The following is a 14187-nucleotide window of genomic DNA, read 5'->3' on the forward strand; positions in this document are numbered from 1 at the left end:
CCTGGCCCCCACCAGCGCCGGAGCATGAAGCCCCAGCCCCGGACACATGGCAACCTAATGTGCCCAATGGTGTATAATTAGTGCAGGAATACCAAGGGGTATATCTATCTATAAATGTATGTACATTCCCCTATATACTTGCTGTGGCTGGATAGCTCAGTCGGTGGAACTGAGTTAATCTCAGGGTTGTTGGTTCAAGGAAAAAGGTTCCTGCATTTCAGGGGGTTGGAATAGATGACCCTCCTAGTCCCTTCCAGCTGTACAATTCTATCCTTGTGTGGTCATCTATCTATCTATCTATCTATCTATCTATCTATCTATCTATCTATCTATCTATCTACCTATCTGGGAGTAAGCTCCATTGCACTTCCATCTATGATTCTATACGGTTTTCAGGCGCAGGAGGAGGGAAAATTTAAACCTGGCTTTTAATAAGCAGCAGCAGTAGCTAAGCTCCTTCGTCTGAATTTGTGGCCGTGGCGCAGAGGGAGAGACCCCGCTCGCCTCCTCCCTTTCCCGCTGCCACCCACCTTTCCCCAAATCTCTTTCCAGGATTTATTGCGCGCATCAAACCTCTCGCTGGGGGGGAACGAATCGCCGCTTGGAGACGCCCCGGGAGAAACGTGGAGCCGGCGATGATGTCGCTCCGGGATTAAAGGGAGCCGAGGCAAGTGATGTCAACGTGCGTGCCTGGGGAGAAGAGCGCCCCCATCTCTCCCCGGCCCGACGGACGGCCCCGAGCGAGCGACCCCGTTCGCGCGTCATCGGCGGCACCGCTTATAAAGCGGGTCCGGCCAAGTCCGCTTCTGCCTGCAACCTCCTGGCTCCGAGCTGCGCGCAGAGCAAGGCAGGGCTGGCACTCGGCTCCCTCGCCGCCTCTCCAAAGGAAAACCGACGGCGCGCCCTCCGCGAAGCTCTCCGGCCATGGCGACGGTGGCTCTCTTGGCGTGGCTGGGGCTGTGGCTGGGGCGCGCCACGTCGGGGCTGCCCGGCTCCCCCTGCGAGCCGGTGCGCATCCCCATGTGCCGCCACATGCCCTGGAACATGACCCGCATGCCCAACCACCTGCACCACAGCACCCAGGAAAACGCCGTGCTGGCCATCGAGCAGTACCACGAGCTGGTGGCCGCCGGATGCAGCCCGGTGCTCAGCTTCTTCCTGTGCGCCATGTACGCGCCCATCTGCGCCGTCGAGTTCCTGCACGACCCCATCAAGCCCTGCAAGGCGCTGTGCCAGCGCGCCCGAGACGGCTGCGAGCCCCTCATGAAGAGGTACAACCACAGCTGGCCCGAAGCCCTGGCCTGCCAAGACCTGCCCGTCTACGACCGAGGGGTCTGCATCGCCCCCGAGGCCATCGTCACAGATCTGCCGGAAGGTGAGGATTGGAGAGGAGAGCTCCACGGGACGGGGCGGGCAGGAGGGCACGGACTTGTCTGCGCCCCGGACAAGGACGAGCCCACTGGAGGTTTGGAGGCAGAGGCTGGACGGCCGTCTGCCAGGGATGCTTCAGTCGAGATTTCTGCAGGGCGAGAGGTGGAGTAGATGCGCCTGGGGGTCCCATCCCGCTCTACCAGTCTATGATCATATATATCTTTACCTGGGAGTAAGTTCGATGGCCCTTAGTTCTGTGAGAGTCCCGGGCAGGTCTCCCAAATGAGGCTGGCGCACCCCAACCTCGTTGCCGGAGAAAGAGGCCCCCGCGATTTCGGTGGGACTTGCCTTTCCCCTTGGCGGCCTGATCCCGGGTAGCTTTCCTCGGACGCAAGCATCCGCGCAGAGGAGGAAACGAGGCAGGTCAGATCTTCCCTCGAGGTTGGCACGCCTTGCCAAAGGGGTCCCACCTGGACGCAAGCTCAACCTCCCTCGGAAACAAGGGCAGCAGGCGCGCGCCGTTATTATTAATAATATTTATTTATGCCCCGTCTTTCCCCCCGACAGAGACTCAAGGCGGCTTAAAGATTAAATAAGAACAGCTAAAAACAAACAATTAAACTCATAGAATTAAAACTATACGTATATATAAAGGATCTATTAAAAACATACAGGTAATTACAGTTTCAGAGGAATTTTTCCCAAGGAAACCCTTCAAGCGAGCTGGCTCTGCGCAGTGCGACCCGGAGACTGAGCACATTTGCTCGGAGGGTAAATCCCGTGGAAAGCGAAGGGGCTGACTTGGGAGTAACTGCGCTGGGGTTCAGCTTGCCAACGGGGCTCCAGGACGTGCGCGCTTTTCCGGGGTTTGAGAAGTTGTCAGACCATCTTTCTCCGATGAGGATATTTTTTCTAAAAATTAAAGGAAAACCCCTCTCCTTCCCCCCCCCCATCAAATTTCTAATTGCTCCCGGGTTTTTCTGTTTTTTTCTTTTCCATTTCCATTTTGTGTGTTCCCTCCTGAAGAAGACGTGAAGTGGATCGATTTATCTGACGACGTGATGGTCCACGAAAAGCCTCTGTTTCCCGAGTGCAAGACCTCAAGCCACGGTGAGCGCCTCTTGCTAAGATCGGACACGCTCGCCGAATATGTGTATTTCCATTATATATACAGTATATGTATATTTTTCTGTTTTGCTTTCAATGCAGAGCGCTGCAAGTGCAAGAAGGTCAAGCCCACTCTGGCGACGTATCTGACCAAAAACTACTCTTACGGTGAGTCAGTCGGCAACGTTTTATTTCTATTTAAAAAGTGAAAAGTTGCTGCGTTATCCTCTCTCCCGTCTCGTGGCTGGTTTCGTATCATCGGGATCTCCCTTTTTGGCCCTTTTCGTTCAGCGGACTTCGGTTCTTCGGAAATCTGATCCCTTTAATTATCCGAGTCCAGAGAAAATATACATATAAAAGACACGATTCAAAACGAATCGTGGCAGCGATTTTATCGTTGCTTCTTTCCTCCAGAACTTTGGGTTTTCTCCCACAATAGAACCAGCCTTCAGTGGTTTTTGAAGACACCGAGATTTACCGAAATGCATGTTATTTCTTCTTAAAGGGAAAGAAAGGAGAGAGAATGAAAGAACTTATGTCTTAGATCCAAATCAATTGGGATTGCGACGAAACAGACTTTGGGGGTCTCAGTTGGACAAGGCACAAAAGTGTTGCTTAAAAAACAACAAACGGATAAGACAACGTGTTTCTCAAATAATAGTAATACTTCTGATTTAATACCGAAGAGAAAGGATATTTGGGTGCATTCCTGAATAAGCTAGATGCCAGTGAAATTTATGCATTTTACAGCTCCATATTGGAAAACTCAGTGGTTGTGAGTATGCCCCACTGAACTCAACGGTATTTACTTCTGAGTAAACATGCACAGATTCAAGGTGTAAGTCCCATCACCTTGAAGGGAATAAAAACTCAATCGTAACTATGTTTAGTAAATATTAGCTTTCTAAAAAATATGCATAGAATTGTGGGCAAAAAGTATTCATTGGAGCTTACTCTCAAGTAAGTTGTATAGGACTGCAGAAACCACCTGCCCCCACCGTAAATAGAATCATATATCTTATGTCCAGATATGATCTTGCATAGATGAAAACTCAGCTGAGTTCTGCTGAAATCAACAGCAGGATAAAAGCACTTCCTGTGTTAAAATGCCAAATACCTGCGTTATAAATTCAGATGATTAAGTTAGCAGGGCATTATTTTAGGGAGGGTAAAAATAAATGAATCCATACACAGGACAAATACACTGGATAAATCTCACTAGAAATCTATTATAAATTGATCGTGTGAAATGTGTTTGTACTGACAAATGGAATGTGTTTCAATGCAAAATTAGTGCTAATATCCAGGTTTCAAAGCCATTGTTGTTTTTGACAATACCCAGAATACAAGGATCTGTGGGGAAATAAAAGATTGCCTGCCTTTGTGTTTACATTTTTTGTGGAAGCGCAGGAGAAGGGACAGGAATGGGATGAGAAAGGAGATGTTGAAAAGACTGGATTAACCAGACTGGTATCAAAATTGTATCATTTGTTCTTCCTATACCTGTGGCACTTTTCAACAATTATGAGCAACCCTATGCATGCCTACTCAAAATAAGCCCACTGAATTCAATGAGACCTACTACTGGGAAGGTGTGTATAGGATTGTGCCGTTGGTCCCCAAAGTGGTTATCAGCTATTCTGAATAGAATACTAAAGCATGGTCCCTTCCAAATCTACAATGTTATGATTTGATGATTCCAAAGAGTCAGCAGGCTTCATCACATGTCTCACTTATTGGACCAGGAATGGTAGCCGTAGGTCTGATGTTTATCTAAGCATGCGTCAGAATGTATGTCTCAAAGGTAGACACTGCTGTTCATGTGAGTGAACATGGATCACCACATTCTGGCACAATGCCACCCATAAATGCACGGCAAACATGAGACAGGATGGAGCACAGAAGGCCAGATAAAAGTTCAGTGTTTAAACTGACCTTCTAAAAGATCAGTGAGAATGGATTTGATAGGCTTCTTTTCAAAGGCAATTCCGCAAAGGCGAAGCCACCACCAAGAAAGCCCTGTTCCTGGTTAACGATAACCTTGTCTCCCTAGGTAATGGGATTCACAACAGGGCTTCAACGCTTGATCTCAGCTCTCACGGGAGGTAGGAATCCTACTCAGGCAGGCAGCCCTCAAATATCCTAGGCACAGGGCATTTAGGAACTGAAAACCAGTCATTTGCACATCAGTCTCCTATTCTTTCTCACTGGTGTAATCATTTGAAATCAGTAGAATGAGCTGTGGGCAGAATCAAGCAAGAAAATAAAAATAAATGCATCTTTACATACATTTATGTGTGTGTGTTTATGTGCCTAAATAAAGTGTCATCTCAACTTCCATCAACTTTTGCCTAAAGCAAAAAATACTCCTTCCTGTTTCATATTTTAGAGATGTTTTTAAAAGGTTTTATAATTTCAGAGATGGTACTTGCAGGCTTGCAGCAAGAGATCTGAAGTCTGTTGAAGCAGGAACACGTCTCACAATTCAGTGGGACTTACTCTGTAGCACATGTGCCGCTTGCAGTGGAACTTAGCGAGACTGGATTCTGAATAACCATATATAGTATCAGCTGTTAGCTACGTGGCATTATGGTTTACCTTTGCTTTATGTGTTGCAGTTATTCGTGCTAAAGTCAAGAGCTTAGAGAGAGGAGGCTGCAATGAAATAACCACAATGGTTGACGTGAAAGACGTCTTGAAATCTTCAACTCCTGTTCCCCATTCTCTCATGCCTCTGCATACAAATTCCTCCTGCCAATGCCCCCCTCTTCTACCAAACCAAGATGTCCTCATTATGTGTTATGAGTGGCGCTCAAGGTAAGCAAGGATCGGGGGCAAGAAACCGCTGCCAAGATGCCTGCTTTAACATGCTTTATTTGCATTTTTGGCGAACCCAACAAACAACACCCTTTGACATGCAGGGAGCTGCCCCATCCCTTGAAAAACGTAAGAATGCCCCCTGAGGGCAGGGCAGCCCCACAGATGCACCCAAGGGCCTTTGGGTGCCACGGCTGAAGTGGTGGACTTCGTTTGGTGGTGGTCCTGCTAGCAAAATGCTCAGCCCGCCCACATCACCGGCTGCCACTACCACTGCCTTTGTCAGGTAAGCAGCAGTGATGCTGCCATGCAACACTACCAAAGAATGCCTAGGGCAGTGGTGACCAAACTTGGCCCTCCATCTGTTTTGGGACTACAATTCCCATCATCCCTGACCACTAGTCCTGTTAGCTAGGGAAGATGGGAGTTGTAGTCCCAAAACAGCTGGAGGGCCAAGTTTGGCCACCACTGGCCTAGGGGGTTGGTACTGTCACCCTCTAGCATGTGCTGCCTGAGGCAGCTGCCTCATTTTGCCTCATGGTAGGGCTGGCCTTGGAGGGATGTGGGTGGCGCTGTGGTCTAAACCACTGAGCCTAGGATTTGCTGATCGGAAGGTTGGTGGTTCGAATCCCCAAGTCGGGGTGAGCTCCCGTTGCTCAGTCCCTGCTCCTGCCAACCTAGCAGTTCAAAAGCACGTCAAAGTGCAAGTAGATAAATAGGTACTGCTCTGGCGGGAAGGTAAACGGCGTTTCTGTGCACTGCTCTGGTTCGCCACATAGTCATGCCACTTAGTCATGCTGGAAACATGACCCGGAAGCTGGTACGCTGGCTCCCTCGGCCAATAAAGCGAGATGAGCGCTGCAACCCCAGAGTCGGCCACGACTGGACCTAATGGTCAGGGGTCCTTTACATTTACTTTAGGGCTGGCCTTGAGCCGATGACTAAAATCCACTTTATCCTACCAGTGAGTAGGGTTGCATGATGCACTGAACTCCGCAAGGGAAGGGTGAGGTAGAAATAGAATTAGTAATAATATGGAGGGATAGCTCAGTCGGTGGAGCATGAGACTCTTAACCTCAGAGCTGTGGGTTCAAGCCCCGCGTTGGGCAAAAAGATTTCTGTATTGCAGGGGGTTGGGCTAGATGACCCTCGTGTCCCATCCAGCTCTGTGATTGTTTGATTCCAAATCTGAGCTCTCGTATACATAGGAGGGATTGGGTCAAGGATTTCATAGAATTATAGATTTGGAAGGGACCCTGAGGGTCGTCTCTAGTGCAGCCCTCTGCCATGCAAGCATCTCAACACTCAGTCCCCCATCCAGTTTGAAACCATACTGGACCCTGCTTAGCTTTGCAAAACACTGGGATAGGAAGCCAGAGAAGATGGATAGAAAACCCTTAAGCAAAGGTAGACTTCCTGTGTTTTGATTCTGGAGATGGTGGTGGGAATGACCAGTGCTTTTTTCCAGGGGGTGCTTAACGGGTACATGGTACCGGCACCTCTCTTTGTTGTTGTAAAAAGGTGTGGCAGTTACTGTAACAACTTCATGCTGAGTCCCGACACCTCTTTTTCTAGGGGGGGGGGAGCCCTGCTCTTGACTAATCTTGAGTTATTTGAGAATGCCAACCCATCAGTGTGAAGGCTTTCAAAATTAAGCTGAGGAATGGGAAAAGATTAGAAAGAATTCTGTCTTTCATGGAACAAGTTTGCCAGCGATGTTTTTAAAGGTCATTGAGGTTTTAATTTTATGTGCTTTGTTAAAGGATCTGAAAAAGAAAGCAAAAACAAAATATTGTGTTTCTCATTTGAACTTAGCCATATGTAAACAGGGTTTGAGTTACAGTGGCTTCTTAAAAATGTTAGAAGTAACAGTCTCTTGCTGGAAAAGTGCTGAAGGAAATACCACATTCTTGTTTCTAGCAGTTTCCCCCTTTTCTGATTATACAGTATTTCAGGCCTCAGCCTTGGATTCAAAGACGCAGAAGTCTCACATTTGACTGGGGTCACAACAGCAAAACTCATCACAAACACTCAGACTGATTCAGTACAGGGTGAAAGGGTGTTTACCACATGTGTTGCAGAGCAGAAAATAATAATAATTCTAAAAGAAAACATTTTATCTAACAATGAACTGACACAACAAGCACCCACATATGCCAGCACAAAGGCTGTGCAAGTCATATCTTGCATCTTTTAAACAGTCGCTCTGCACTGCTGTGTCCTCTGTGTTAACACCACACACAAAAATTGGCACTGACTCTCTTTTACCGCATAGAAGGAGGTCATCCATAACTATCCTCTGGGAAACCTGGATGCTTTGGCTACATTCTTGAGAGGCATTTCAAGTTTGACTCTTCTACTGTTTGTAGAGTCCAGTCCAAAATGAATTTCCGAAGTCCTTGCACCAGACTGGGCCCTCTCTAGAGCTTAATGTGGCCTTAATCTTAAAATAAATAAACTTCCTTCAGACCATTTCTGGAATAGATTCATGAGGAAGGTGTCTATCCTCACAGCAAAGCAATGTATTTTAAATTATTTTATATGTTACTAGAAACACGAAGATGTCAAATAATCAGTAAGATTCTTCTGGAATCAATAAGAAAACAAAGAGACTTGTATCTTGTAGCAGTTAATTTAGATAACCATCAGTATTTTTATTTAGCCATACCTTTTCATCTGCATTGTATTTGCTAATGGGAATATTGATAAAAGGCAACTAAATCAAATATTGTGGGCAAAGTCCAGAGAAGTTAAGAATGCATATGACTGCAGACCTAGACATGCTTAGATGTGAATAAGTCCCCACTGAACTCAAAGGGACTTACTTTTTAATAGATAGACAAGGAATTGCACTATAAATTCTTCTGGGTGGGAATCAGCTATGTTTTACTCAGAGCAGGCCCATGGAAACAACTACATTTGGTCCATTAAATTCAATAGATTTACTCCGAGTAGAAATCAGTTGAAATCCATCCATTGATTTCTGCGAAGAAACTGAACCCACTGAATTCAGTCGGACTTCCTCTCAGGTAGGAGGGTGTAGGATTTCAGCCTTAGGCACATCTTCCCCACCGAAATAAACGAAACTTAGAAGTACTTGATTTTGACTGAAATGAGCCCAGCATTTTTAAAATGTTTTATTCTATATTCAGGGAACGATATTTCTTTTGTGCCCTTCTTGATTCTACAATTAACGTTTCAGGTTAATGCTTCTTGATGGATGTTCAGTTGAAAAATGGAAGGATCCGCTGAGTAAACGATTTAAGGTAAGACCACCTGAGGCTTCTCAATATTTTATGTTCAAAAAATAGGAAGCATTGCCTCACGGCACTCTTCAACAGCTATACTCTAAAAACTGTAGCCAGCAGTCATCAGGAAAGTGGGATGGTATGGAGAGATATATGTATTGCGGGGGTATACAGTCTCAATAAAACATTTTGTCCATCTTCCTCAGTGAGCTTAGAATACCAAAAATAAAATAAAATATGGGGATTTTAGGGAAAAACCCTGTGCCCATTTTCATCACTGGATGCAGCTATTGTTGTGGATGGTACAATTAAGAACATATATACAAGAAGCTGCATCAAGAAGCATATTAACATAAACCCTGTCTGTATATAAACAAGTTGCTATGGTATGAACCCAACCCTGCAGTTTCCCTTCTGCACCGCAAGATTTCAGGAGGATATTATTGTATTGCAATGACCACTTCCTTGGCAGGCTTGTCAAAACCCTTTTCCAAACGGTTCCAGGGAATTTTGGTCTTCCACTCTTTCCCTTGCTGGAAATCCCCTCTGAGGCTTCTTTCCTCGCACTTCACAAAACATGAGAAATAATGCCAAGTTGGCATCTAGTGGAGAGATAAGCTTTTAGAAATAAGTACGTACTGCATTTCATGCTAGATGGAGACAGGGGCAGCGTCAGGCCTGGGTCCCAGATCTGCAGCCTTAATACAAAAAAATTTACAATGTTTACAGGCTGGCTTTATTTCTGAAAGTGAGCCTGAATTTTCAGTTCTACCTCTAAATTAGGATATACGTATGTGACTCCAACTCCCCGTAACCCGCTTTCTTAATTTACGTTTTCCTAGAGATGGGAACAGCGACTCCAAGAACAGAAGCAACGGGCAGGTCCAAATAAAAACCAGAATGCTAGAAACTCCGGGCGCAGCGGGATGCCAAAGCAAAACCTGAAGAACGCCAACCCAGCGCTCACTAGTCCCAAGAAACTCAACAAGCTCAGAAGTGATCAGAAAGAAATCATCCCCAAAAACATATGAATTTTCCCAGAAGCTGACTTGGGTGTGTTTCCTGAACTCATCGACGTAAATGTTCAGTGCTGTATTTCAAACAGACATCCTTTGAACAATTTACTTTTACAGGATTTTTTAAAGCTGCAGATATAGCTTTGCATTAACATGTGGTGGGTTGGGAAGCAGGTGATTCGGGGTATGCTTAGCACAACCAGTCGTAGTTTACCACTTTGCATCTGAAGAGCATCCTGTGGTTTAATTGTGTGTAGTGGAAATTTGTCTACGTGCTATTAAGGCTGGCTTTGCACATTTTACATTGGGAGCAGCCACTATTATTCACATTTCCATAGTTGAGCTCCACCAGGGGAATATCACTTGGTCATCCTGATTCCTAATAAGAATTCTAGCAAAAGAATTCTAGCAAAATATTCCTCTTTCTCTGGTGTTCTGCAGAAGTGTGTGAGAGCATACAAAGGCTTTTCTGAACCACCACCGCTCCCGGCTAGCCTTCTTTGTCATCAGATTTTGTAACATACTAAATCAAACTTCTCCTTTGGACCAGCTTTTGTTGTAATGTTTAATTTTGCAGTACTTAAAAACCAGTACCTTTTTGGGGTGTGTGTGTGGAAAGTTTAGGAATAATTGGTGGTATTTAATACTAGTCCTACTCAGAGTAGACCCACTGACGTTAAAGGACTTGACTAACTTAGGTTCATTCATTTCAATGGCTCTACTCTGAACAAGACTTAGTTGGAAACCACCCCATATCTACATAGTTACAGCATGTCGTTTTATTATGAACAGAGATTCCTAAAACAGAGTGAGCAACAATTCCATTGTGGGGTTCGGAGATACTGTTTTTAAAAATTAGAGAACTAAGAATGTTTTAAATGTTACTAGCAATTTGATCTGAAACATATCTGCCCTAATCGGGAAACCACCCTCCATTTAGAGGTGCGTGTGGATCGCTTTCACTTTTGAAACACTTGTTTAAACGGCCAGTTAGCAAGCACCTGCCATTGTGTGCATGGATGAGGGCGAAGGTAGCTGAAACGGACAGGAAGTTTTGGAAAGAAGGGAAATCTTTTGATGCACCAGATCTCCTGTGCCCATAAATTATCCCTAGATCAGTGCTATTACCTGCAGAAAGATTGGCAACTACAGGATTTTCTCGTTTCTCTCTAAAACAGGAGTTTGCTGCCACCCTCACTATTCCTGTACCCATTGCACTGTATGAGAAGCTGCAACTGAACCCTCCATCTCATCCAATTTCTTGCAGCAGGTACCGAAGGCTGCCGTTCATGCCTGGTGATCGAGATTCAATAGCTTTATTGAGAGACAGAGTCAGGCTTGGTTTGAGTTTCTTTGCCTTTTGTCCAAGACCCTAAGACAATGGCCCATGTAGTCCAACATCTGGTTTTCACAGTGCCCAACCAGTTGCCTGTGGGAAACCCACAAGTTGGACCCCAGAGTCCAAGAGCACCCTCCCCTCCTGTGGCTTCCAGCACCGAAGCATACTGTCTGATCGTGGAGGCAGAGGATAGCCGCCATGGCTAGTAGCCAGGAATGTCATCCATGAATTTGTCTTATCCTCTTTTAGCATCATCCAAGTTGGCAGCCATCACAGCCTGTATCTGACAGTGGGATTCAGTTGTGCATGCGGTTTTCTGGATTGTGGCCCCACCATTTTTAAGTTAGTTCCACTGGTTCTACATTATGTATATAACCCAGAGACGAAAGGTCGCCTGCTGTGCATTTTCGCTCATAGTTGCACTCCAGGGTAATTGCCAATAGGCTATCCATGTTTTTTAACACTGGGCAGTTTGAAAAAAGTAATTTGCGTTTTCATTAATGGGAGGTTTTGGAGTGCAAAGGTAAACAAAATAGCTGGCTGTGCATGCTGGTACGTTAGGATCTCATGGAGCTAGGCCAATGTGTTTAGTGTCTGTAAGTCTTTAGTCAAAGCAATCTTTTTACAGGGAGAATTTTTTTAATCTCTTGCACCTTAATTTTAAACACATTCATCTGTAAGAGGTACATACCTCACAAAGCTTTTTTCTTTTCTATTATTTTCTATTAGTAAGGAAATACTGATTTCCTTTTGCTTTGTCAGATTCTGCAAGCTTTTATATAGGTTGCCAAAAATGCTGATTGGCTCGCAGCTGGCCGTGCACAACTTTGATTGGCCGTTGGCTGTGATCTCGCCTCCTTCCCCTGTCCTAGATTAGTTTGCATTTTATGAATGGATTGGGATGTTCTTTACACCCACAAAGGTACCACATGAACTTTCATGTCTTTATCCATTTGTTTGTCATCCTGTTGCTGTTTCTTAAAGCAAAATCCATTTGTAAAAGTGCTCTGGGAAGGTTCCGCAGCTGAAAGCCAGTCTCCTGCAAGCTGCCTCTGCAGCAAAACCCACCGTCATCCTGGAGACGGAGTAAATTTTTGACTGCACTTGTAGAAGCGTAGAAGCATCTGTTTCTTAAGTGTTTCAGCGTACACTATTTTAAGAACTACCATAGCTCTGATACTTCTTCTTAATAAACCAAATGGGTTGCCCGAAACTTCTGCAATGATTTGCAACACTGCTAGTTTTCTGCTATTTCATTTCTGTGAAAACAAAATCTCTTATTTTCTTTTTTTAAATTAAAGGGCAGGGGGATGTAAAATAATTGCCAGCGTAGAATTTGCACCTTTTCTTTCTAATGTAAGTGACCATGAATGACATTTCGCTGTATGAGTCAATAAATGTGTTAATAGTCAAATACATCTGACTACTGTATTTTTATTTAAGTTTTGAAATGTCGCTCTACAAAAAAAGCTTAATTCTTTAAAGCTTGTCTTCCCCAGCAGTACAGCATTGGATTCAGAGGCACCCTAAGCGCCATCCTCATAGGGATGCAGGTGGCGCTGTGGTCTAAACCACTGAGCCTCTTGGGCTTGCCGAATGGAAGGTTGGCGGTTCGAATCCCCGCAACGGAGTGAGCTCCCATTGCTTTGTCCCAGCTCCCGCCAACTTAGCAGTTTGAAAGCACACCAGTGCAAGTAGATAAATAGGCGGACGGTGAACAGTGTTTCCGTGTGCTCTGGCTTCCATCACGGTGTCCCGCTGTGCCAGAAGCGGTTTATTCATGCTGGCCATGACCTGGAAAGCTGTCTGTGGACAAACGTCGGCCTTGGCCTGAAGCGAGATGAGCGCCGCAACCCCATAGTTGCCTTTGACTGGACTTAATCTGTCCAGGGGTCCTTTACCTTTACCTTAAGCGCCACCCTTGTATCTCTCTGTCTACTTCCTCCTTTTCTTTCCCAGAATCATTTTCAGGAAACAAGCCCTCCCCTTCCGCTTCCAGCATCCCCCAATCCATCACCCTGGCAACCTCTGTTTCTTGAGCCAATTGCAAAAGGCCCCCATTGCTTACATCAGTCCAAGGGTAATCCTACTCCAGTAGCCACTGGGCAGAGGGTCAGGTGTTTTGCAGATGGCTTACCATTATCAAACAACCCAGGCCACTATCAGCCTCTTGTTTCTTAGAATCATAGAATCATAGAGTTGGAAGAGACCACAAGGGCCATCGAGTCCAACCCCCTGCCAAGCAGGAAACACCATCAGAGCACTCCTGACATATGGTTGTCAAGCCTCTGCTTAAAGACCTCCAAAGTAGGAGACTCCACCACACTCCTTGGCAGCAAATTCCACTGTCGAACAGCTCTTACTGTCAGGAAGTTCTTCCTAATGTTTAGGTGGAATCTTCTTTCTTGTAGTTTGGATCCATTGCTCCGTGTCCGCTTCTCTGGAGCAGCAGAAAACAACCTTTCTCCCTCCTCTATGTGACATCCTTTTGTATATTTGAACATGGCTATCATATCACCCCTTAACCTCCTCTTCTCCAGGCTAAACATGCCCAGCTCCCTTAGCCGTTCCTCATAAGGCATCGTTTCCAGGCCTTTGACCATTTTGGTTGCCCTCCTCTGGACATGTTCCAGTTTGTCAGTTTGTCAGTGTCCTTCTTCCGTGACCCACCTCCAGCAAGCCATCACCAGGCTGATCTCAAGAGGAAACTAGACGATGTTATTTCCAGCCCTTGCTAAATTCATGAATTTATGAGTTTGCTCAAATTCTAACCCTTCACTGAATGTAGAGATTATGGGGTGTCTGCCCCTTATGGCCGTAGCTAGCGGGGGCAGGGGGCAGCTGTCCCCCTAAATAAGTAAACAAAAAAAAAATACATGACTAACTGACCAATCACATCACAGGTAACTCAGTTCTGCCCCCAACATAAAGTCTGTCCCCTAACATAAATCCTGGCTATGCCCACGTGCCCCCCCCAAAAAACTCATAACAATATACTTATAAACATAACCTAACTGAGCATCTGACATTTTTGTCTTAAATTTGTATCCAGCTTTTCCTTCAAGGAGCTACACAGGAATCATCTCATTTCTGAGGGCCTTCTGGCGGTTCCCTCACTGTGAGATGTGAGGTTACAGGGAACCAGGCAGAGGGCCTTCTCAGTGGTGGCACCAACCCTGTGGAATGCCCTCCCTTCAGATGTCAAGGAAATAAACAACTATCTGACTTTTAGAAGACATCTAAAGGCAGCCCTGTTCAGGGAAGTTTTTAATGATTGATGTATTTATCG

General features: G+C 45.5%; 1 protein-coding gene across 1 annotated transcript; it reads left to right on the forward strand.

Moving 5' to 3' along the window:
- Nucleotides 1-924: 924 nt before the first annotated feature.
- Nucleotides 925-11558, forward strand: SFRP4 (secreted frizzled related protein 4; the record flags this gene model as incomplete). Its single annotated transcript, XM_082193695.1, has 6 exons — nucleotides 925-1375; nucleotides 2398-2481; nucleotides 2581-2646; nucleotides 5097-5295; nucleotides 8498-8561; nucleotides 9386-11558. 6 exons carry the CDS (start codon nucleotides 925-927, stop codon nucleotides 9572-9574), a joined length of 1053 nt encoding a protein of 350 aa, XP_082049821.1. The 3' UTR covers nucleotides 9575-11558.
- Nucleotides 11559-14187: the final 2629 nt, after the last annotated feature.

The sequence above is a fragment of the Podarcis vaucheri genome (assembly GCF_965113315.1).
Source record: "Podarcis vaucheri genome assembly, chromosome: 12".
Taxonomy (NCBI): domain Eukaryota; kingdom Metazoa; phylum Chordata; class Lepidosauria; order Squamata; family Lacertidae; genus Podarcis; species Podarcis vaucheri.